The sequence below is a fragment of the Pleurodeles waltl genome, chromosome 5, assembly GCF_031143425.1.
Source record: "Pleurodeles waltl isolate 20211129_DDA chromosome 5, aPleWal1.hap1.20221129, whole genome shotgun sequence".
Classification (NCBI taxonomy): Eukaryota; Metazoa; Chordata; class Amphibia; order Caudata; family Salamandridae; genus Pleurodeles; species Pleurodeles waltl.
In genome coordinates, this window is record NC_090444.1 from 613,808,600 (window position 1) to 613,834,425 (window position 25,826).

General features: G+C 41.8%; 1 protein-coding gene across 1 annotated transcript in view; it reads left to right on the forward strand.

Annotated features, from left to right (window-relative positions):
• The window catches only part of AKT3 (AKT serine/threonine kinase 3), a 734,901-nt gene that overhangs the window by 699,593 nt on the left and 9,482 nt on the right, over positions 1 to 25,826 (forward strand). The window contains exon 13 of the mRNA XM_069234462.1: positions 13,851 to 13,953. Within this exon, the coding sequence (XP_069090563.1) occupies positions 13,851 to 13,953 (103 nt within the window). The remainder of the gene's footprint in view (positions 1 to 13,850; positions 13,954 to 25,826) is intronic.

A 25,826-nucleotide genomic window follows, 5' to 3' on the forward strand; every position in this document is an offset into this window, starting at 1 on the left:
GTTTAACCAGGTAACAAAGGAATCCAAATCCTCTCTGTTTGCTGCCAAATAAAAACATATATCATAAATAAAACATACCCACTTCCTCGCATTTTCATAAAACTGGGCCAATTCATTATATATGTTTTTTTTTAAACCCTACCTAGAGGCATGCCAAACTTGGGATGTAGGTGGCTTCCATGCTTGTCCCTTTGATCTGACAGAACATGTCACCATTGAAGAAAATATTGTTCTTCAAAATGATTTCCACCCACTCTATAATCAATTCTTCATGCGGGGGGGCAAATCACACTTATCACATAATATCCTCTTTAACATTTCTACCGTTGCATCCTGCGGAATATTGGTGTATAGGCCTTCAATATCTAGAGTTACAAGCCATTCTTTATTGGGATCAAAACTTATTCCTTTTACCTTACTAATCATATCTCTTGTGTCCTTTGTATATGAGGGTTGTTTACAAACTAATGGTTTTAAAAAACAATCCACATACTTACTCAGGGGTTCCATAAGTGAGTTTTACCCCTTCGCTGCCAGGCCTTTTTTTGGCTATTTGGGGCAGTTTGCGCTTAGGCCCTCATAACTTTTTGTCCGCATAAGCTAGCCAAGCCAAATTTGCGTCCTTTTTTTCCAACATCCTAGGGATTCTAGAGGTACCCAGACTTTGTGGGTTCCCCTGAAGGAGGCCAAGAAATTTGCCAAAATACAGTGAAAAGTTCGTTTAAAAAAAAAAAAGAAATGGGAAAAGGTGGCTGCAGAAGAAGGCTTGTGATTTTTTCCCTGAAAATGGCATCAACAAAGAGTTTGTGGTGCTAAAATCACCAGCTTCCCAGCTTTCAGGAACAGGCAGACTTGAATCAGAAAATCCAATTTTTCAACACAAATTTGGCATTTTACTGGGACAATACCCCATTTTTACAATTTTTTGTGCTTTCAGCCTCCTTCCAGTCAGTGACAGAAATGGGCGTGAAACCAATGCTGAATCCCAGAAATCTAAACATTTCTGAAAAGTAGACAAAACTCTGAATTCAGTAAGGGGTCATTTGTGTAGATCCTACAAGGGTTTCCTACAGAAAATAACAACTGAAAAAGACAAATATTGAAATTGAGGTGAACAAAACAGCAATTTTTCTCTACGTTTTACTCTGTAACTTTTTCCTGCAATGTCAGATTTTCGAAAGCAATATACCATTACGTCTGCTGGGCTCCTCTGGTTGCGGGATATATAGGGCTTGTAGGTTCATCTAGAACCCAAGGTACCCAGAGCCAATAAATGAGCTGCACCCTGCAGTGCGTTTTCATTCTATACCGGGTATACAGCAATTCATTTGCTGAAATATAAAGAGTCAAAAATAGCTATCAAGAAAACCTTTGTATTTCCAAAATGGGCACAAGATAAGGTGTTGAGGAGCAGTGGTTATTTGCACATCTCTGAATTCCGGGGTGACCATACTAGCATGTGAATTACAGGGCATTTCTCAAATAGATGTCTTTTTTACACACTCTCTTATATTCGGAAGGAAAAAATGTAGAGAAAGACAAGAGGCAATAACACTTGTTTTGCTAATCTATGTTCCCCCAAGTCTCCCGATAAAAATGATACCTCACTTGTGTGGGTAGGCCTAGCGCCCGCGACAGGAAATGCCCCAAAACGCAACGTGCACACATCACATTTTTTTAAAGAAAACGGAGGTGTTTTTTGAAAAGTGCCTACCTGTAGATTTTGGCCTCTAGCTCAGCCCGCACCTAGGGAAACCTACCAAACCTGTGCATTTCTGAAAACTAGAGACCTAGGGGAATTCAAGATGGGGTGGCTTGTGGGGCTCTGACCAGGTTCTGTTACCCAGAATCCTTTGCAAACCTCAAAATTTGGCTTAAAAAAACACATTTTCCTTACATTTTGGTGACAGAAAGTTCTGGAATCAGAGAGGAGCCACAAATTTCCTTCCACCCAGCGTTCCCCCAAGTCTCCCGATAGAAATTATACCTCACTTGTGTGGGTAGGCCTAGCGCCCGTGACAGGAAATGCCCCAAAACGCAACGTGGACACATCACATTTTTTCATAGAAAACAGTGCCTACCTGTGGATTTTGGCCTGTAGCTCAGCCGGCACCCGGGGAAACCTAGCAAACCAGCGCATTTTCGAAAACTAGAAACCCAGGGGAATCCAAGATGGGGTGACTTGCGGGGCTCTGACCAGGTTCTGTTACCCAGAATCCTTTGCAAACAACATAATTTGGCCAAAAAAACACTTTTTCCTCTCATTTCGGTGACAGAAAGTTCTGGAATCTGAGAGGAGCCACAAATTTCCTTCCACCCAGCGTTCCCCTAAGTCTCTCGATAAAAATGGTACCTCACTTCTGTGGGTAGGCCTAGCGCCCACCAAAGGAAATGGCCCAAAACACAACGTGGACACAACATATTTTTTCACAGAAAACAGAGGTGTTTTTTGCAAAGTGCCTACCTGTGGATTTTGGCCTCTAGCTCTGACGGCCCCCGGGGGGGGCAGAAATGGCCTAAAATAAATTTGACCCCCCCCCCCCCAATCCCCCACTGCCCGGGAGCGACCCTTGCTTACGGGGTGGCTCCCCCTGCGTGACAAGTATACTGTGATGCTGCTGTAGGCAATGACTTGTCTTGTCTCCTCCCTGGATTCCTAATTTTCTCTATTTCTTTGCACTGATTTGCGTTTTGCATTGATCTATTCTGACTTTTAAATATAAATGGTGAAGCAAAAAGATGTAGTTGCAAATGATTGCATTTTGCCTTACTTACAATATTTTTCTGTATGCAGGCCAGTTATACAGACAGTCGCATGGGACAGCCATGGGCACCTGCTTCGCCCCCAGGTATGGTAACATTTTTGTGGGCTTGTGGGAGAAGCAGGTGGCCTGGTCAGAGGCAAATGAGTCTTGGACAGACAGAATAACTCTGTGGTTGAGATACATTGATGAACACTTTATAATTTGGAAAGGAGATGTGACCACAGAGAAAGAGTATATCACTCAATTAAATGATAACCCCTGTAATCTTCATTTTTCATGCCAGATGAATAAGAAGGAAGTCTCTTTCTTAGATTTAAGGGTATTTGTTGAGGCTTAAAGGATATGTACAGCGCCATATAGCAAACCAACAGTTGGAATGTCTTTGCTTCATGCAAGTAGTAATCATCCACATAAACTGAAGTGGAGCATCCCCTATGAGGAGCTCCTGTGAATGAAGTGACAATTGCACTAGGGAACAGGAGGACAAAGCAGTGGCTGAGGAAACTATTGCAGAATTTAAGTACCATAAATTCCCCAAACCAATTTTGAACTCAATCCTTATGAGAGCCAACTCTATAGATAGGAAGGAGCTGCTCTATGAGAAACAAAAGCCCAGTGATATTTCTGAGTTACGACTGATTATTAATTATTTGGATAATGCTTCAGATATTACTCATATTATGCAGAAAAGCTGGCATGTTCTTAAATCTGACAATATTTTAGGTTCCACCCTGCCAGACCATCCATTGATTATGTCCAAAAGAGGTACCTCTGCGAGACACACTAGAACACAGTAATTTTCCCTCAAGAAGTAAAGTTGACAATCCGGCTAAAGGGGGTTTCTTCCTGTGTTTAAAATGTAAGCCCTGTAAGAACAGCCATAGGGTCCAAAAATTCTCAGTACCAGAAAAACTTAAGCTGGTTAAAATTAACCTTATGATGACATGCAATACTGATTGCACTATATATTGTCTTGTCTGCCCTTGCAGCAAACATTATATAGGGAGTACAATACATCCTACGAAATGACACATTTTGGAGCACATGCTGGCAGTAAGTAACAGAGATGCATCATACCCAGTAGCCAGACATTTTGAATAATTTCACAATAATGACAGAGATCTTACCACATATTTTTGTCTGGGTCATGTTCCAGAGAGGAAAAAGGTGGCAAGAGGGTCTTACATCTAAGACATTTGTAATCAAATGATATCATTAACTTGCACAACTGAAGGCTGAGTGTCTTGAATTGTGACGAGGAGTTAGCCACAAACTTAGGGGAGTGAAACCTGGAGACTGGGTATGTTTTGCTCATCCAGGGCTTTATTTTCATTTTTACAGATGCATGTCGATGAAGTGCAATTATACAATTGATTTGTTTTATGATTCTTTTTATGAATATTTCAATTTAACAATTTTGTAAGCTGCTATGGCGTCAGACAAATGTACCATTCCATCACGGCTACTGAATGATTTGGGGTATTTTGAAATACAGTTTGGGGTTTGCATTAGTCCAAACATATTGACATTATGAAATGTACCAAGTGAAATGGAATTATGTTGGTCTTTAGCCCCGTAAATATCAAGAAAGGTGCTTATGCGAGTATAGCACTGTGAAATGTTAATTTATACGCTAACACAAAACTGCAGTTATTGGACGAGGAGCCTCACTTTGAAACAGCCACATGTATAATGGACTGTGTGATACTATAAGAAACTGTTAGTATGATGATAGCGCAGACTGGTTTGCATGTTCAAGGCAATGCCAAACGTTCTCAATTGAATATTTGCATTTGTATTCATATCAAGAATATGGTGATTTCAGATGACATGTTGACTTTGAGGGTATTTTATGTAAATATTTTTGCAAGAAACTGGTGGAATGAATCACTTAAATATGTCTGCAGGACGAAGAGGTATTAATGGGAGTCCATTTCCATATCTAGTGCATCAACATCTAAAGAATTGTAAATATGAATGTTAAATTACCGGCGTTGCAAACATTGAAAAAGGCTTGTAAGACGAAACATGTTTGTTTGCTTGAGAATAAACTTTTGAAGGAAGACTCAGCGAGTGCCTGTGAGTCTTTCTGGCAAAATGTAATATGTAACGTGGTTCACCGACACGTACGGAGGCACCCGCCTGTGAATTCGGCAGCTTTGAGGTGAAAGGTTCAAACACACACATATCACTGAAAAAAACAATGGTTACAGGGATGTTATAGTTATGAAATATTTTTTTTTTAAATCTTAGAAATTCACTGAATAACCAAAGGTTACAAGGAAGTTATAGTTAGGTTCCGATTTTACACACACAAAACCATAGAAATTCAGCAGTTATAGTTGGTTATTTCAAGTAAGTGTAACATGTGCTCTAGGATAACTATAACTCGCGCTGGGAATAAAGACTGCCTGGTCCAAGCAAGTTTCAATGTTTTTTTTATATTTTGGGCTCTGTGGAGGTGTGCAACCCTTCCCATATTACCAGTCTAGATATTGCTATAATTTTAGTTTTTCATGCCCAAACTGAAACTATTTTTAACCGCTTGTTTATGAAACTACTAAATGGATTTACACCAAGCCAAGCATCGACCCCTCCTTCAGTAAAGTTCTACTTTCATGCCAAATGTGGTGTAATTCTGTTGAGCTAAGCCATGTACTTCTGTATCAAGGAGGAAAGAATCCTATAAGAGCTAAAATGGGAAAAGTCACTTTTTTGACCACCCTTTTTTGGGGCCTCCACTTGATGGATGAGCACGAAACTTTCCACACCGATTCCACACTGGATGACATTTTTACTGAAAATGTTTGGTCTGGATTGCAGAAAAAAGAAACCAAAGTGGCAACTCCCATTTTTAAAAAAAAAAAAAAAAAAATGAGCCTGTGTTACGTCTATGGGGATTTTCAATTTTTTAACACGACTACAGCCCAAACCGCTAAGCAGATAGATTGTGGTCCAAAATTATCTCTTTTTGTTATTTGGTGTACATCTGTTTATTTGTTTCTGAGTAATTAAAAAAATATATATATAGATATCTAAAGATGCGGATCCACTTGCAGGAGATTCACGGATCCCATACCAAAAGCAGGAATCCGATTGGCTGTCCACAACCTGAAAGAAATGTTGCTGCCTCCATTTTCTCTCTTACTTAGGCCAGGGAAGGGAAGAAAAAAGTGGAAAAACATATAAGGGGTCAGGATAAGGGTATCCTGACACCAAAGGATACATTGAGGTGCCCCTCAGGGAACCCTCATGGGCAAATAATGGCCCAATTTGTTTTCAGCTGCAGATCTACAGTGGCGCCTAGCGCAGTCCCCTGTGTAATATCACAAAGGATCAGCAGATCCAAACAAGACTAAAAAAAGATATATATGTACAACCATTCACACACGAAACCCCTACCGTGCGCAGTGTGGGGTTTGGTGCTGGTGGAGAGGCTGGCCGCAGGCCAGTCCCTACGGCCAAACCATGGAAATTCACTGAGAAAACCAAATGTTACAGGGACGTTATAGTTAGGTTGATGTCTTACCCATACAAAACCATAAAAATTCTATAGTTATACTTAAAGTTGTACTTATCTGAAGAATCTATAACTTATGCCTTAAAGTAACTGCTTGATTATGGTCCAGGGAGGACCTGGCTTGGCAGTTCGGGCTGGACTGTTCCCATGAGGAACAGGGTCAAGACTGATTTGCATATGGCTAGGTACAAACTGGGGTGGCGTAGTGAGCAAAAAAAAACGATGGATTAAACCCAGATCTTTGTGAGTGGGTGAGAATGTTTGCATTGTTCAGCATTCCGTCCATCATCTGTACCTTTTTGCATTTAAAGTAACTTCAGGTCACAAGTTATAGTTTCTTAACATAAGTAGAACTATAACTGCTGAATTTCTGTGATTTTGTATGGGTAAAACATCCACCTACCTATAACGTCCCTTTATCCTTTTGTTTTCTCAGTGAATATATATACATTCACTTAAAAAAAAAAAAAAAAGGTTATAGGGATGTTACAGTTAGGGTCACGTTTTAAACGCACCAAACCATAGAAATTCACCTATTATAGTTAGTTATCTCAAGTAACTAAAACTCGTGCCCTAAGGTAACTATAACTTGCGCCTCCGCCATGCACAGTTATCTGATCAATAATTTTACCTCAAATGTTAGTGACATTATCAATGATGTTATCAACAATGTCATAAGTGCTGTAATTTGTGGGGTAATTAGCAGTTCATGGCAAGGGCACGAGTTATATTTACTGGAGGTAACTCTGGTGAATTTCTATGGTTTGGTACATTTAAAATGTGAGCCTATAACCTTTTGTTTTTTTAAGTCAATTTCTATTTTTTATAGTTCCTTAGTTTCCTAACTAAAACTTCCCTGTAACCTTTAGTTTTTTCAGTGAATTTCTGCTTTTTCTTTAACATAAAGTAATTTTCATTACTATATGTTAATCCAGCCACCACTGGCATGGCCAAAGGTTGTGCGCTGCGGCGGTTGGCTGCAGAGCCTGGATTACGGCCAACCCCTATAACAACCCAAATCTGCGCACGGCCTTAGGCCATGCACAAGTGTTGGCCGCAGGGCCTGGCTTGCAGCTTGTTCCTGCGGTCAACCCCTATATCACCCAAACCTTGACGGCCGCAGGGACCCCATCCCCTGGGCCCAGCCTAAAGATTTAATTTTTTTCCCAAGCCTGATCTCCACCTTGGGGACACTATCTCCTAGGGCCTGACAATGTGAGGGCCATCCAGTCACAATGTTGGGGACTGCGGGGGAAGTCTGAAGGCCCCCGTGGTACCAGCTGACTGCCCACCTCTGGTAGGAGCCGCTAGAGCTGCTACAGCAGTTCACTCTGTGAGAACAATGTATTCTCTGTTTCCCTGCCTGCATCTCTGCAGGCAGAGAAATAGAAGAAATCTTCACTCGACGAGAGGGAGAGCTGTTAGCAGAATGTTTGCTGTAACTTGGTGGGCGCTGTCAGCTCCTGCCAAGTTACAGCAAACCGCTATGTCAGTGGGGTGGGCACCCCAGGACATAGCAGGAGCCGGCCTTGAGGGGTGGCTTTACCCACCCTTGGCCCACCTGGGGCTTCAGAAATATCAAGGGCGGGAGCCCTTGCTTTCTTTTTCTTTTTTTTTTTTAATTCACTGGATCCATGGATCCGCTGCGGCTCTTGGTGAACTTTTAAAAAAAAATGTTTTTTAGGTAATATATAAACAAACACACACACACCATGTTCTGTTTGTTGCAATAGTGTCTTTTTTATGTTTACTGTAACTGTTCTCCATTGTAAAGTCCAGTCAATCATTACTGGTATCATCAGGGCCGGCTTAAGCGCTGGTGGCGTCCTGTGCGGCAGTCTTTTTTGGCACCCCCCACCTCATGACCACCTCCTCAGATTTACTCTCTACCACCCTGCAAATGTTCCCCTCATCTCTCCATAGCCCCCCATCACATACATTTGTTTTTAAAGCGGTTGTAAAGGCTGGCTTTACTAATCCACTCAGCTATCCACAGAAAATATAGTTCTGTTCTTTGCAGCAGGCATATTAACCCTCAGCGCTACTTTATGGCAAGTCAAAACTGCCCTTAGACAAAACTCCCACCTCTCTCCCTAGCAGGAACATTAATTACAAGAGGTATCTTGTCACTTTAATTGCTTCCTGAAGGCTGGACATACAAGGAACTTTTCAGCAGGTGCTTTTAAATCTCAGGTTTCGAAAGTCATTGCTAAACAAAGTGTCCCCCTGAGGTCAGCGCCCCCAAGTCCAGGTCTGCACCTGGTGCGGCCGCACCGCTCGCACCACCCTAAAGCCGGCCCTGGGTATGATGTTACATGTTATAGGTACATTATTTTTTAAAAATGTTTTGAAACATGTTGAAGACAATAAAAAAAATTCTAGCATTTGCGTTAAGAATTTTTCAATTCTTTTAAGGACACGGAGGCGAGGATTATGCTTCTCTTTCCATGCTTTATTTTTAACAGCAGCCAATGAAAACCATGGAAAACAGAAAACTACATATCCCAATACTTGATATGTCATGTGATGACCATAGAGGAGGAAGCCTATAAAGTGTTGCTTCACACCCAGCCACTCCTCTTTCTTTGTCCAATATTCGCAACAGATAAAGTCAAAGTCTTAAACATGAAACTTGTAAACGCAATCCTGAAAAAAGGAAGAACTGGAATCCAACTTAACTGGAAACTTGAAAGGTGCCAGAACGGACCGAAATTTACTTCTCGTCATTTCCTAGGAAAAAAAGAAAATTCAGGCCATAAAAACTGAACATCATAAAATGATACTTATATCTACTACCAAATAGGGTGGGTTAGCACTGAAACACAGTAAACTTGTACATGAACTTCATAGTAATACTATGTACCACAAGATAACATATACAACAGTGCAGTGGGATAATCCTCGCCTCCGTGTCCTTTATAGAACTGAAAAATTCTTAACGCGAATGCTAGAAAAATGTTTATTCTATGTCAGGACCGGAGGCTCTGATTATGCTTGTTCAAAGCTGATTCACAACCACTGATGCAATATCCACAATAGGTTTACAATAGAAAGTTTTAAAAGTCAAAGGAGAAGAACAGTCTGCTGCCCTTAGAATGTCTTCTAAACGAGAACCCAAAGCAAAAGACTTTGAAGCCATAGCACCTCAGGAAGAGTGAGCACCAAATCTAGAAACATCAATGCCTGCTTCATTCAGTAGCCATCGCATCCATCTAGCTCACCTGTGCCTCCCGACTCCTGGGAGAAAGATTGATGGCCTTTGGATCCCCCCCCTGCGGAATCTGTCCTGACCAGATCTTGGTCTTGATGGGTAGAAAGAAGCAGAGGAGGAGTCGTACTCCTGAAAGCCTCCTCTTCCTTGATGGTAGTAACCATGTTGAGGGCCTTGTTGGTTGAAGCGGCCGAAGGCACGCCCTCTGTAGCGTCCGGACCCTCTAAAAAGTGGACGCAGCACTCTTCTGATGGAACCTTGTGCCTTGTCCAAACTGGCATAAGTAGAAACAAATTTAGAAAGCTCTTTCATAAAGGGGGACCCAAACAGCAAACCCTGGGCCAAGGGGCCTGATTCAGAGGTAGCGAGGTCTGCCAATTTGGGGTCTAACTTCATCAATACTGATCTGTGATGTTCAGAAGATATGGCGCAATTGGCATTGTCCAGGAAGCAAAGTGCTCTCTGAGCCCAACCCACTAGAATGTCAGGGTTGATAGGCTGACCTGACTCCTTGGCCTGAAAAGCAAACTCCAAAATTATTGTTAATGGACCGGAGACGTTCAACAGCTTATCCTGACATCCACGCCAGGCACGATCTATACCCTTCTTTGGGTCCTTTTCAAATTTCTTGAGAAAAGTGACCAGTGTAGGGTCTAATTTGGGAGTCTCAGTCACCTTGGAGGGGAAATCTGGTCTGGGACATTCAGACCTCAGCCTTGAGCGGACCTCCTTATCGAAACTGTGTCTAATGTGGGATTCCACATAATCCGCCACTTCAGGGGTTGGTAACCAAAGCGAAGACCTGGGGTGCACAATGTCTTCCGGCTCGAATGTCAGAACCTTAGGGGTAGGTGCTTCCTGATGATGAACTTTCTTTTTGCGCTTGCGAGGGGGATCATCTCTATGCTCGGAGGATTGCTCAGAAGAAGAAGAAACTGGGTCACTTACAGCTTTCTTTTGTGATCCTGAATTATAATCATGTTCCCTGGCCATATTTCTGATAAGGGATTCAAATTCCGCAGAATGCGGGTTAGTACTCTGCTTCGAAGCCTGGGTGTTCGCCGGAAGGGAATGTTCCCCAATGGGTTGGATGCCCGACGGGGCTACCCAGCCTTGTTGTTCCACAAAACCCAAGAGATGGTGTTTAATGGGCTGAATGGCTTGAGCTAAAGCTTGGTTAACAGTATGACGCACTCCTGCGTCAAGCGCATATACCAAGTCTTGATCAAAGGAGCCAGCCGGTTCATCCAGATAATACAAATCTTCGGCTTGGTCTTCATAGCCAGCCATACTGTAATACCTCAGATGAGCTCCAAAGGAGCAGTATCAATAGTTGTAAAAAACAGGGCAGAAAAAGACAAAATTTGCTGTTTAAGATGTGGAGGGAGCTGTCTCTTTGTTTAAAATAACAACGCTCCAGACATGAGTGTGTAAACAAGGAAAAACCTTAAAATTACAAGAAAAAACGAGAGTGTAATTATATAATTAAGCTTCAACTTCAAAGTCTTCCAAGCCACTCCGACATGAGCGCTTGTTAAATGGGCTCCCCGGGGCAAAGTAAACACCAAACTCAGCCCGGCTGACAAAACGCTTAGGACACGAGCGCGAAGAGATCTGGCCCCCTGGGGCAGAGTAAACTCTCCTGTGGGTCTGCTTCAGAGGCGGATAAAAACGCTGCCCTCGGGGCACAACAATCCTCGCTCTGGAGGCGGCACAGAGACGCGCAATTAAGGAGCTGCACGGACTCTGACGCGGCTTACGCAGAGAGTGCGCTAAATATATATATATATATATATATATATATATATATATAATAAATTACATTTACCGGCAATAAAGAGAGGACTGCACGGAGATACGCGAGTCCTCGCTCCCCTGCTCCCAACTCCACAAAGTGAAAGCGAACCAAGCGGTCGCTTTTAGGGAGGGAAACACCGCTTCCAGACACAAACAAATTAACACACACCTCATGTGAAAATAGAGAAAAACCACTTAACTAGCTGCGAAGCAGCAAAGAAAGAGGAGTGGCTGGGTGTGAAGCAACACTTTATAGGCTTCCTCCTCTATGGTCATCACGTGACATATCAAGTATTGGGATATGTAGTTTTTTGTTTTCCATGGTTTTCATTGGCTGCTGTTAAAAGTAAAGCATGGAAAGAGAAGCATAATCTGAGCCTCCGGTCCTGACATAGAATTCAAGCATTTCTCAGTCCAGTCTGCAAGGTCCATCTCTTGGAGAAGGGGTTTGAAAATCATAGGTAGCCTAACACTTTCTGTGCGCATGGTCCTTTGAAATCATGAGGTTGTGATAGAACGCAGAAAATGTACATGATGTGGCCGATGCCTTCACAAACTTCTTGGGTTGGCTAGTCTTCATTATCAACGAGATATGCAGATTTTATTTCGCGCTCAGGTTGGTGCCAAACGTCGTAATCACTTTCCCTTCGTCTCCTGTGTTATCGTTACATATGGCAACATTGTAAAAATTCATCTTGAAATCTTGTGGTTGGCAAATCAAACTAGCATGTAAAACATACTGAATAAGCTGGTGCAAACGGAAGGAACAGATGGAGTTGGCAAATGAGTTGTGTGGCTTAGGTCAAAGGCTTTGGGCGAGCAGACAGGAGGAGGGTCACCGTGAAAATGACCTTTCAGGTCAGAAACCTTCTTGATGCATGTTCTGAATGCTGGCTTCATGGATGAGGCAGTGTTTTTAAATTGCCGAACATATGGCCAGAACTGCGAGGATTCAGGTTTGCACATCAATTCTTGCCAAGCATCTTGGACCCCCTACACTTTGAGTCTTCACCTCCGTCTTTCCACTCCACATTCCCCATGTTCACACGCATGTTTTTTTAATGACAAGAATATGAGAAACAGCATGCTCAGATTGCCTGCAAATTATTAAAAATCCCCAAGTATGTTGGGAGTAGGTTCCCTCTCGCTGATTGGTCTCCCGCGAGGTATTGCAGACACAGAGGGCAGACCTCCAGTGTAAACCAAGTGGATTGCTATGGCAACTCGCTGAGAAGTGGGTACAAATGCATGCTTTCTGTAACCATCTTTCTGTTTTTTTGTCAATTTATTTGACGTGATTACTTGAATAGTTGACAGTAAAATTGAGTCGTCTGCACATCGAGCCCCTCTTCACTGGAATTTTCTACAACGCATTAGGCCTCCTTCCAAAGGCTGTCGCGCGGCTGGGGCAGGTCCTGTGACCTTACAGTGTGATGTTATATGCTCTTTTGGTGGGAAGAGCGGCTACAATTTAGAAACTTGTTTTAGCATCATTCGTCATTCATTTGCAAACTCACTCCGGCCTGGCAGCCGGCAAGCACGCTTACTGACCTAACTGTACTGGAAACTGGGTCATCATGTGTCTGGTGTTGGGCAACTGTCCATGTGAGTTTACCAGAAGGTTTGGTTTTAACAAATTAAAGGAACTGCACTTGTATGCATGTTTTCCCTGCGGGCTGTTTTTCAAAAATGCATTGTTGCTACATTCTTTTCTAATGTAACATAACGACACATCTTCTATTTTTATCTTAAACAAAAAACATAATTATTCTTTTACTTTGAGAAATTAACTTTCCTGAGAGGCCCCGTGTTTTGAGATGAAAACAATGCGTGATGTAATTTTGTGTCAATGCCGTGTCTTTCCTACTAGATTTCGTCGGGAGTAGGTGATGTCACCATCATTATTTACGTAATTAGTCCATTCCCAAAAATATAATTTTCTTATAGAAAATTGCAGGCTGTATTATAGAGGGTTTCTTTGCTGTACCTACTTTCCAGTGCTATGCCGTTGCTGTTGGAATACCGGATTCGCTTGGGTAAATTAAATACCTCTAGATTACCTGCTTTCCCATCGAATGTTTGTGTGTGTCTGATGCCCGTAGATGTTTGGTAAATAGTTTCCGTGTGCTGCACTTGTTCATTTTTTTTATCATGAACACAGAGTCCCTGGCTTTTTGCAGCTAGTTGACTTTTTCAAAACCGGCAACAGAGCAGCAGCACGACCCAGAGGGCAGTGAGTGGCGCGCTCAGCCTATTGCGAGGTGAACGCTGTCCAATGAGGTGGCGTCTCTTCAAAACTGGGCGGGAACCTCCGCCTGTTTGACTGCCCTCGGCAACAGGCGTCTCCAGAGGGAGAAAACAAAGTGCAATTGTGTTCTCCTTCCACGGCTCTGTAATGTGACAAGTTCATGAAGACGATCTTTCATTTAATAATTAGAGCAGCATCTGGAGCTTGAACGTGCGGGTAATTACCGCCGCTCTAGATGGGCGGCTTGTCTATTGTGTATGTGTGTTCATGCATGTTAAAAAAAAAAAACCTTTTATCTTCGTTTCGCAGCTCGTACCTCCTTTTAAACCTCAAGTTTCGTCAGAGACGGATACCAGATATTTTGATGAAGAATTCACAGCTCAGACGATTACAATAACCCCACCTGAAAAATGTAAGTACAGAGTGCAGCACTGAGGCTTGAGAGCACTTGCATATGGATTGTGGATTGACCTATGAAAATAGAACGTTTTCACAAGAAAAGGGGTGTTTAATCGCACGGAAGTGACTTGAGGCTGAGAGTACTACATTTTGGGGTAAGCATGCAGGAGTTGGGAAGGTGGTAAACACCGAAAAAGTCATAATTATAAAGTATTCACTTCAATTTCCAGTGGTTAATCTCCCTAAAAGTAACATACATTTAATGTAAAAAAATAAAAAAAGGATGAAGGTAAGTGGGCAAGTTAGGTCTGAAAAACACTCAAATGCCCCCACGTATGAAGGGGATAATGGGAAGTACCTATAAAGAAAATATTTTCCTGGTGAAGAAAAAAATGTTTGTGCTATTTCAGATTTGTCGCACCCTCACTGTTGTTGATTACCTGCCTTGCCGATCAGCAGTACCCATAAGAAATCTATGACTGGGTAGATTTCCATGAGTCCGACTGCGGGTTATCGCGAATCCCAATACAGTTGAAAAGCAGTTGAACTGTAGGAGAAAACAGAAGATGTCGATTTCATGCTACTAAACGTATGAATCAGCCATAGACAGGTTGTTAAAAGGCCACTACTGAATATTTTGGCGTTTGCAGTCTCTGGGGGGCATCTCCACTACTGGAAGCTATTACCAACTAGGCAATCGGTCCCCTGTATTTGACTGCATACTTAAAAAAAAAATGCTTCTGGCTCGTCACTAATTCCTACTCACTTAATTTAAATTTTTTAGGGTTGAGCCTGTGTCGCGTGCACTTGCGCATGTGTTTCGCTAAGCAAGACGCTTTAGGAATTAAAAAGGCCTCGGGGCCCTGTACGCGTGACGTCAGTGTCTTTCATTGGCTCGTGGGCTTGCCTGTTAGAATCTGCTTGATTTAATTACTGGAAGGCATGCATACGTCATGCCTTTTCCGGTGGATAGCCCTCCTGGAGCGCATCGACCAAGTACAAAAAACATGCGAGGCTCGCTGTTTTCCGTCCGGCTCGTGGACTACTTTTTCTCTATTTTCCCAGTACAATCTCGCTTGCCAGAAGTCGAGCGCTTTACATAATATCGACCCTGTTACACAGTTAATTGCACTTTTTCCGGTTGCGTACATAATTACACTTTTGACGATAGGTTTCATTACGAGTGAAAAGTCCGGTTAGGAGTTTACAAGCTATAAACTCTAACACGAGCAAACGCGAGACCCATTCAATTGCAAATGCTTGTTTAAGTTTCCTAGCTCACCCCTAAATTCCTTCAGCCCATGGCTACAGCTTTTAGCTGATTTGTACAATTTTACTTTTCTGCAACAAAACCATTCTGTTCTCGGATTCGCTTGAGTAACTGTGACTTGTCTCTCTTGCATCCACACATTCTTAAATCTTTTGCATAGTTTTCCTGCTCAGCTCTAAAGTCTTATTGACCCCAGTCTGCCTCAGCCTTCCCTGGCTTGTCTCTGAACATTTCCAACGCTGCTCCAATGTGGACTGTGCTGCAGCAGTGCTGATGGAGTGGATTTTCAAACAGGTGTGTTACTAATACATGCCACAAATTATACCGAGCCCTTGTGAACGACCCTTATGTCTCAAAGGATGCTTTGGCAATAGAACAATCGCTGGTGTGGAGAGTTTTTAAAAAAACATAGGGCTAAATGGAGATTTTTACAGTGCAGCTTTCCACAGACATTAACTACATAGACATAGGCTTTACAGAAAGTTAGAATAACCTTCCTGGCATGCAATTTGACATGTCCGTTGCCATATTTAAATTGTAGAGTGCCTCTCCATTGACCCAGTCTCCCATTGTGACCATTCCCGGTAAACTATGAAACATGTAATCTGACTCAGATTCTGCTTGCAGGGGACCGCTGTTCAAATCTGATGCCTTAAACAGAGTTACCCCTCTAGTGAAACAGATCTCAAAAGCTTACAGCAGAGCTACAGTTCACGTTACAGAGATCTTATAGCTTTAGATACCAGAACACTGGACACATTGGTAGACCACACGTCGGTTGCTAGAGTCAACTGTTACTCGCCCTGTGTTTCTGTCTACAGTACCCGGCCTCCTCCTAACAACCTTAGACTATCAACCAATATTTCCCACTGCTTCCTAGAACGTTTTTATGGGAAGATTACTTTAGGTAAACCATAAATGCGCAGTCAATGTGTTTCAGCCTGTTATGAGCTTCATCATGGCGTGTTATCAATAAAAAGTCTGTTACATGAAATAGTTCAAGCAGAATATGTGTTCGACACTTTGAATCTAGGTGCGGATACATTGCTGAACATGGCTTGGATTACAGAATTTCTTTTGACTCACCAAATTTAGGCATTGTGAGCACTATTTTTGCATAACATCACAAACGATTGGCATTGGACTACTCTGGGTCTGTACTCTCTATAAGTGTTCTGAATAGATAGCTGCTGTTTTTGCTCGAATCTACCACACCTATTCTGTTTGCATTATTTCATGAAACTGACTTTTTGTTGATATTACGCCCTGATGAAGCTCGTAATTGGGTGAAACATGTTGGATGCACATTTGTTTAAGTATGAATAGGAAAAAAAGAACCTAAAAGACAAAGAAAATCTATTGACTATTACTGTGAACTTGATTATTGTACTATTTTTCCTTCAAATGTTGTGTTACATGTTGCCTTTCTAATATATAAACAAGGAAAAGATGTATTCACAGCTTATGCCGGGCATAGGCAGGCGACAGAAGCAAGTGACCCTTCCTGGCACTGTCATTGCAGGGCTTCCTGCTATTTATACTTTCCGGTCTTCATCGTACTTACTTAGATTGTTGTCTAAAAGTGTGCCCGTTCAGCTCAGTCAATACACCAAGACCGGAGGCAGTGCTGGCTCATTACCTTTATTAAGACATGAAAATGTACCATATGGTTGCTGCCAAAATTGTCACATTTATGTCTGATCCCTTCCCTTACAATGTCTTCAGTGGCACATTGCACACATGGCTTAGGTTCACAGTATCTCTTTATAACTAAACTGGTTGCTTGAACTCAGTTGAAAGGGCTAGCATACTAAAACAGTAGTGGTTGGTGACTGCAGGGGATTCTTTCCAGCAGCGACTGCAGAGATACTTCTAAAAGTTCACAGATTACATCTAAAGTCTTTACGCCAACCTACACAGTTTCCTTGCTCATCTTAAACGTAAGTGACTCTAAAACCTTCCAATTCACTCTGAGGCTTTCCGCTAAAACTTTCCACATCTGATGGGCATCTAGGTCCCCCGGTACTTTTAAAATTCACAGTCTCTCAGATCTTTCCTTCTATGCTATGGCTTAGTTTGTAGCATCAGACCACTAAATCAACACCTCCCCTCCCCCCCCCCAAAAAAAAAAAGTGGCAGTAGATGTGTTACATCACTTTTGGCTGCAGTGATATTGCATGAATTAGCATTATTGAAGTGTATTTTTGAAAATCTCTTAAAAAGTGGTATATTTATAATTCCAGCCTATATCTGATTTAAAGCAACTATTTAGGTTAATAATGGCAAATTAACTGAGATGATGACATGTCTTGCTTTCAGTAGTGCATTTCATGCTAGAGAAGCTATAGTGAACACATTGGAAAATTCAGAAAATCATTCTGTTACTACATTAGTGTTCCAACACTATATTGTTATATTGACTAAAGGTAATCACATTTCTCTTCCCTCAGAGAGTACCCTTAATCATGCAGGGAGTCTATAAATCGCATTTCCTCCTTACTGGTCACTCTAGGAAATGCTCTCTCTCTAGCTTTTGTTTCTACCTAAAATTAATCTTCTTCCCTTTTATCTCTTTACCTTCATTGTAACAAAAAACATCTCCTTTACTGGCCTGACACATTTTGGCTAAAAAACTCTTTTTGGTTATTTATTCGTTTTTTAAAACATTTTTCCATATTGATGAACTGTTTTCCCCTAACTCTTTGATACTTTGGTTGAAAGAACTAAGTAAATTATGTTAAAAACCCTTTTATCTCACATTTTAAGTACCTTTTCAGCGCAAAGTATCCCTTTCCTACTGCCTTCCCTCGTCCCAGAACAGACTTCTGCTTTACGTCTATAGACTTCTGGCCTTTCAATGCATCTTCCAACACATGGGTAAACACTGAAGGCTTTTCGTTTTTACATAAAGTATTTTGCTTTCATCCAAAGCCTCTCCTCTTACTTCTGAAGCTCCTCGCTCACCTGCTCCTCTTCCATGGTCTTAGTTATTTAAGATTCCTTGTGTATCTCTGAAGACTCCATATTCTCCTTGAAAGTGCCTCGGGTCAATCCATAGGTTTTGGCTGCCTTCTGTAGTGTCCCACATTCCTCCCTTTAATCATTCCAGAATGCCTAACCTTTTTACCATTGCACCTCGAGGTCCAACTTCACATCTAAGCTTCCTAAATTACGAAAGCGTGAATCTTATTTTTTTGTATACATTGTGCTCCTCAGTGTTTCTTATCCCACATATTGGACTCTTGCATATACTAAAATTCATCCAGAATGGACTACTGTAATGGAAGTCACAAAAATGGATAAACGGATCAGATTGTTAAGCTCCAGTGGGTGCGGAATGCAGTTTCTTATCTATTCTGTGACCCTTATTCTAAAGGAAGTACCATCCTGTTACTTCAAAAGAATTTTTTTTGTCAGTGAGTTCCTTTTATATAAACGTTGGCTCTTGCCCAAGATTCTCTTGCATCTTGTATGAAAGATACCTCGTCAATCTGATTACATGGCATTTTCGGCCCACATGTTCACCAATGTTCGGTTTCCTATTACACAAGTCTCATCATGTGCCCGATCATTTGGAGCTCTGGCTCAATATTTACTGATGCTTTGAAGCTTGAAGCTGTATTCGTATTTCCAAAGTAGGTCAAATGAAAGTGCCCCATATCAAAAGAAATTCAGTCATCCATCCCAAATCTAACCCCACGCCCTCCCTCAGAAGCTGGAGTTGAGAAAAATGTTGGGACGTGGCCACTCTCTGGGCAGCATAACACTCTGTCCAATCCACATAGAAGTTGAAATACATACAGACATAACATAGGCCATCTCGTATTTCTGTAATGTTTATTGTTGCAAGTTTCAGTGGCTGAGAGGCAACATGCGGGTCCTCGATGTAATCAACTTTTCTTTACTGACTTTCAGCAATAGGCAATACATTTCACATTAGTTTGTGTTCTTGTCACTTCGATACCATAAGGAGAGAGTGGCTAGTTCCCCAAATTGGGGTAAATTAGTGGGATTGTTCCATAGAGAAGAAAATAAGGGGGTTGAAGACATCAGGGTAGTCCCACCACATATCAATGCTGTAACGGTAACTCAAATATGCTTCCCCACCTACTGGCACACATAACATGACCTACCACCATAATCGGGACATAAGGCAGCACGTACAGTCTTCTGCAGCCATAAGGTCTCCTGCAGCATAACGTCAGCTACAACCAGCCTTGAGGCAAGAGTCCTTTCAGTCGTGCTAAGAAAGACCTTGCTGCTTCTGGATCAGATAACATGAAGGTCTTGGTTCCTTGGGGGAACTGCAACCCACCTGGCTTCCACAGTAATACCAGTATCCCCACATACTGTAATTCTCTCTGGATTTACCTTCATGTGACATCTTCTGTGTTGCGTCAGCTCACTCTTGTCTGCAAATAGGAGAAACTGCTGTTTTTTTTTTGTATTGGACCACTTGCTTCATAGAAGCGGCTAGTTTCAAAATAGTTTTACACATTTCGGAGTCAATGAACCTCACCATGATTGTATCACTGACTGTAGATTACACAGTCTTGAAAGTCATGGATGTAAATAATGACCTTTCCTCGTTCCTGGTGGGCTGCATAGTTTGGAGGTATTAGTTGCTTCATAAAAACAGGACTCAGGAGCTCTATCATATCTTGTTCAGCGTGAAGGGAAAGGGAACCCCAAAACATAGACCTTAGCTGCTGTGCAGACATTTTAAAGGATTCCTGCTTTCTCTTCTAGTATCAAAAAGGCCTTCACAATTCTCTGTCAGAACTGTCCGACCTCTTACAACTCGGAGTCCAACTCAGGAAGAAGGCCCCTCTGTATCTTACACCTTTGCTCCAAAAGTGGTCATGGTCACTTGGACAAAAGACACTCTGGACTCTGCTTTTCCCAAACACAACTTTACAACTTCTTCTATATTCTTTGTAATCAAATCCTGGTCCTCACCATCTCTCTCACTCTAACTCTTTCTCAGCAGTCTCCTCTAGTTTTTCTCAAATCCTTTCCTCCTCCTATGCACCTAAAAACGTGTTTATTGCACTTCATCAGTTTGTCTAATGTGGTCTGATCTCCACGAGCACTTCAGTGCCTCAATATTGATGCCTTCAGAGGGACCATGAAGACTAGGTGGTTTTCTTCAGCAGATCTTGCCCCTCCCAATTGGGCCGCACCAACCTCTTTTCCCAGTTAACTAGCTCCCACCAGCAAAAAAATGGAAAGTACATTTTTTTGCCAACTTGTTTTAAGGCAGCCAGCTAATCGCAGCGGATCTAGGTGCACCTTTCACCTTTGAGACCTCCGTAGTGCCTTACCCATTGTCTTGGATCCACACCTATGAGGGAAGAATCTTCCACTGTCTACAAGAAGTCCAGTGAGTCAGGGCTGACTCTGCTGTCTCAACACAGATTACAATGACCGGTCCATTAATCCCCTGGACCACCAGATCCTGAGTGTGGACCTTGCTGAAGGAGAAACACGGTGGGTGCAAGAATGTGTGGCCACTCTGCACACCCGCTCGTCTTATTTCCATATCGTCGTTTTCTTAAGCCATTACTTATTCATGGGGGGAAAAGAAATGATGTACTCTCAACTGTGGCATACTTAGATTTGCAAGTTACAGCACAAGTGCAGGTTATGTTTAGTGTATTTAATACAGTGCAAATGTTCACCCAGAAAGGTTTTCTTGGCCCTTAAAGGATATTACACAGTAAATAGGTTATTGGTACACAGGTTTCAAAGCGTTTCCAAAACGAGTAATGGTTATAACACTATGGAGACTAAGGGGCGGAAAGTTCCAAGTGGAAACTCTGTGCCCCATTGAAATGAGAATTTTAATTACGCAGTACACACACACGCACTGTGGAAATTGCACACTCAAAATACAACCCGCCTACCGGCGGCAAAGAGACCCAGTTTGTTTCAAAGGATTTTTTAATACAAGTTTTTTTTTTTTTTAAAGCGCACATTATGTAGCTGGGCGGCAGGGCATATCATCAGTCACCTCTAAATTGCCCTTTCTTGAATAATGTTTTTGATTGGTTGGTTCGGTTGATGACGTAATGTCATATGGCCTTGCACTGCTTTCCTGTCGACTGCCTGGCGGCCATGCTCTTGGCTGGATGATAACATGATCATGTCAGTGCTCCCTCATAGCGGTGTTACTTTTATGTGCTTTTTATGCTTTTCAACTCACTAGCAGCGGCTGAATTTAGAAGGGATCAGTGGTAATGTGCGTGAATCCCAGACTAATAGTGGTCTTGTACAAATCAAGATTTTGAGGATGAACACTGTTAGGTTTAGACATCAAAGAGTTGCATCACTCAGCTTTTACATATTGATTCATCGGCTCCTGTATGAATTTTATTCTGCTCCTGTGTGGGTTTGCTTCCAAAACATTCGCTCATCTTTGGGAAAGTATTCCACTTTTGACTGAATTACTCATATTTTTTGCAGGTGTCTTTCTCTGTTTTTATGACCTCCATATTTTCTGTTCATTGCTAGACATACCATTGCCTTTAACTGTATTTCTCACCCTTCTTGATGCTCCATCGGTAAAATGTGGGTACAACGTCTGAAACTCTGCCCCTTTCCTCCCACGGTAGGTCTGAATCTGTCTATTTCTTCGGCTCACTGTTTGGCATTAAAAGCTCACGCACTGGTGTTTAAAACAAGGTGATAAAGTCACCTTCTAGGTCCGCACTGCCCACACAGCAAGCATTTTTTAAAATTAAATCGGCAAGGCAACATTGCTGAACTCGTGGCTGTTTGCTACTATTATAAAGAAGCCTCTAACAAGCACCACTGGATGATTCTGAGTGAATTTACATTCTCTGTAATCACGCATTGGATCTTGATACAAGAACACCAAACTAACCTCAATTAACAATCTTTGGATTTAATTACATTTCTTTCCGACAAGAGTCAAACTCAGTGGACAAGAGCTTTAAAATTAAAAACATTTTTTAGTCTTGCGTTTCCCAAAGGCCACAACTATATGTTGCCCTTGGATGCGTTACTTAGCACGCACACTTTCTGTAGGCAGAAAGCATTTGAGAGAACTCAAAATGTCACTGTTCGTTGTGATCTTGATGCAGGGAAAGGCCACTTCCCCTTTCTTGTACATGCAGATATACTTCAGTGTTTCTGCAACTTTGATGTAAATTGTTTACTTTAAAAGTGGCACCTCTTACTGACAGTAGGGTACTGTACACTCAACTTTCTTCTAGTTGGCAAGATCTATATTTTCTTTTCATACATTGAAAGACATCTATTCACTCTACGCATATTCATTACTTATTCTGCTTTTCGTGTTGTTAATTAGTTTCTGGCAAGTGGCGTGTTAGCTCAATGTCATTCAGATGTGTGGCTTGCATTGGAATCTGCTTAAAGTGCATTTACTTTGTTTATCTAACTTGTTGCCACCATCTATAAGCCAATGTACATATTTTACGAGGGCTATCACCTACATTCTATACTGAATTACTAACTTAGAAGACATTGAAAATAGAGGCATTATAATTAGCATGATCTCTGTCTGTCCTCTCTATTGTTGCATTTCTTTTCATTATCTTCAGATCCTCATTATGATTTTTTTAAAAGACCTCCCGTCGTTCTAGAGCCTCCAAACTGGATTATAGGGAAGTGGGCGCTGTTATTGTATTTGTTAAAGCCTGGACCCATCCTCTGGAGTCTCAAACACCTAGTCTGCATTCTTAGTTCAAGATTATTTCCATTTTGGCATGGGGAGTCTAGAGAGGAAACAATTGTCAAGCTGCTTTTGCCACTGACTAACAAGAGTCTTGATGTCCCTTCTTTGTTGCCCCCTGCAGCCATAACTACAGACTCTTCTGAAAAGTTACATCTCCCAGCATCTGATTTCTATTCAGAAAACGTCTGAAATTAATATAAATACACCAGATCTTCCTTGTAAATTTAATTACCAGAAATGTTCCTGAATCCTCTAAGATTGCAGCTAACCTCTGTGAAACAGCTACAAAACGCGAAATGATCAGAGCATGTTAATATTAATTTCACTGGTCCTTTTAGGGCCTCAACATCAGTGTGCATACTAACTGGAACTCTTGGCTTCCATTTGGTGTGGTCCTGTCCAAATGTGTCCTGCTTGCAAATTGTAATTTAGTTTTATTGATATCTACTGGGTTCTCTTTCAAACTTTTACTGGCAATTCATTTATATGACATTTTTGAGAAGGCAGTTTCATTTAGTGATTGTTCAATGGTTTGAATTCCGAAATCTGCATAATCTGCTCAGTCAGTGGCAGCAGACCCTTCTCCAGAGATCGGTGTAAGAGAATCTACTAATGGAAATCATATTGGCATGCTTGTGAGCTCAGAACTTCGCTAAACCGTGCCTCACCTATTATGATTTTTCCAATGAAAGCAGTCCAATTTCCATGACCCACCTGCATAAGTAAATTAGCTTCGTTCATGTGCATCAAGACGTGTGAATTAGGTTTTTTGAGTTTCATTATTGAATGAAGTGGCATTGTGAGATTATTAACCAAATGCCATCATGTGCCTACATTTCAGGACTATTTTTGTCTTTTTTGCTACACACAGATCTCACTTGGTGGAAAAACATCTGCCATCTTTAACTATGGAACTCTGTCCCCAAAGCACTCACATCATAAGCCTCCTTCACTGACGTGAGGTCATTATACCATGGTACTGGCAGCAGTGTGAGGCAAAGGTAGATCATTTCCCACATCTGAATTAGGTGCTTCATTGGTGCATCATGTTCTGAAATCTATATGTTGTGAAATTTGATAGTTCCTCAACATTGTTTCTTTGTATTTATATCTTAGATCACAGGAGGGAGTAAAACGTTTTCTGAAATTAGACAGTAATGCTGATAATGAAGTATAGAAACTGATAATGTGATAACGTTGTGATAGTTGAGTAATATGAAGGATGGAACGATGCAGAATAATTTGATGTTTGAGGCAGTCATGATGATGGAACAAAGTTAGTGAATCTCGTGGTGTCTGATAATCCTGCATCATTCTGTGCTGCAGAACTTGGAGATCATGTTCCCTGCAATTCAAAACTGCAACCTGTTTGCACAAAATCCTGCTGTACAGGACAGGGAGGCTCAGGTGGTAGACGTGGGAGCCACAATGCTTTTCTGGTGCCGGAGGGCACGATTCTCTCAATTGTTCTTTAGTTTGACAGTTCAACTAGGTTATACAACAGGGGAACTGGGCTTCCTCTTTGGTAGACTACCATTTAACATTTGTTATTTTACAAATATATTTTAGCCTTGTACACAATTTCTCAATGCACTTAAGGTAAGAGTGAAAGGTGCTTCACAGTGGATGAATAGGGTGTTGGTAACATTTAGGCTCCATGTTATCGGTTATAGTTGTCATTGGTACCAAAGACATCAGACAACATCTGTTGGGCTTCTGGCTTTGACAGCTTAGCCACAGTTCACTCTTTTGGACTGTTATCCTGCATTTTCCCTTTAAATGGTCAACCAAATAGGGACCTCAGATATTCCATTGCTCAGGGTTCTATCCTAGAACCTCAGTGACCTGACGGGGAAGTTGAAGAGGGGAGCGGTGCTGAAAGCTGTTAACTGTCACTCAGTCACTCAACAAAATTATCTTTTAGCACCTCATTGTCCTCTCCAAGGTAGATATGGTTTCACCAATATGCTTCATGCTAGCTCTACTTGTGGTTCCCGGGGAGATGCTTTCCTGCTGCGGAACAACTCTCCTTTTTCATGTCCAGCAGATCTGTAGGGGCCTGCTTAGGAGGTACATTGTTGGGTCACACTATTACAAGTCGTAAATGCCTATGCTATTCTTCCCGTCATGTCCTCTTTCCTTGCCACTCTGAGTGCCGCCCTTTTTTAAGCTGAGGGACTGTTTTGATTGAGGGAGACTTCTGTGGGATCATGGAGTATGAATCAAACAGACATATCCTTGCCTAACCAACTTTGCCGTCTGTTCCCTACTTTTCAACTTCACCAAGTCCATGGGCCTGATGGATGCCGGGCAAATGCCCTTCATGGCTCAACCAGGGCCAAATCCTTCATTCAAAAGCCCACAAAACCTTCTCAAGGTGTAACTACTTTTTAGTTTCCTTTCCACGTGATACTTTTATTTGGGTTTATATTTATAAAGCGCACTTATCACCCATCGGGTATCACAGCGCAGAGAGCCAGGAATACTAGAAAGAATAGATTGCTGCATAAATAGTGGGGTTAATTAAGGACTTACAGAGGGAACAGCCAAGTTTTCAAGTCCTTCCTAAAATAAGAGATGGATGGGAAGCTGGCTCCAAAGTTGAGCAGCTCTTACTACAAAGGCCTAGCCTTCTTGTCTCATTTTCTTATATTTAGGGACATAAATGAGATAGATCTCAGATAGTGTGGACTCAGTTGAGTTGCTGGTTACCCACTGTGAGGCTTTTAAGCCTGCTCTCTACATCCACGCAGTAGGTTATATCTCCTGGTTAAAAAACACACACAAAAAACAAGCTCTGCCCCTTCTTTAAATATATCTCCTAAAACTGGAACTGCACGCCAGGGATAATGAGATTCTAGTTGCCATGGAAGGAACTCTGAACAATCTTGGATGA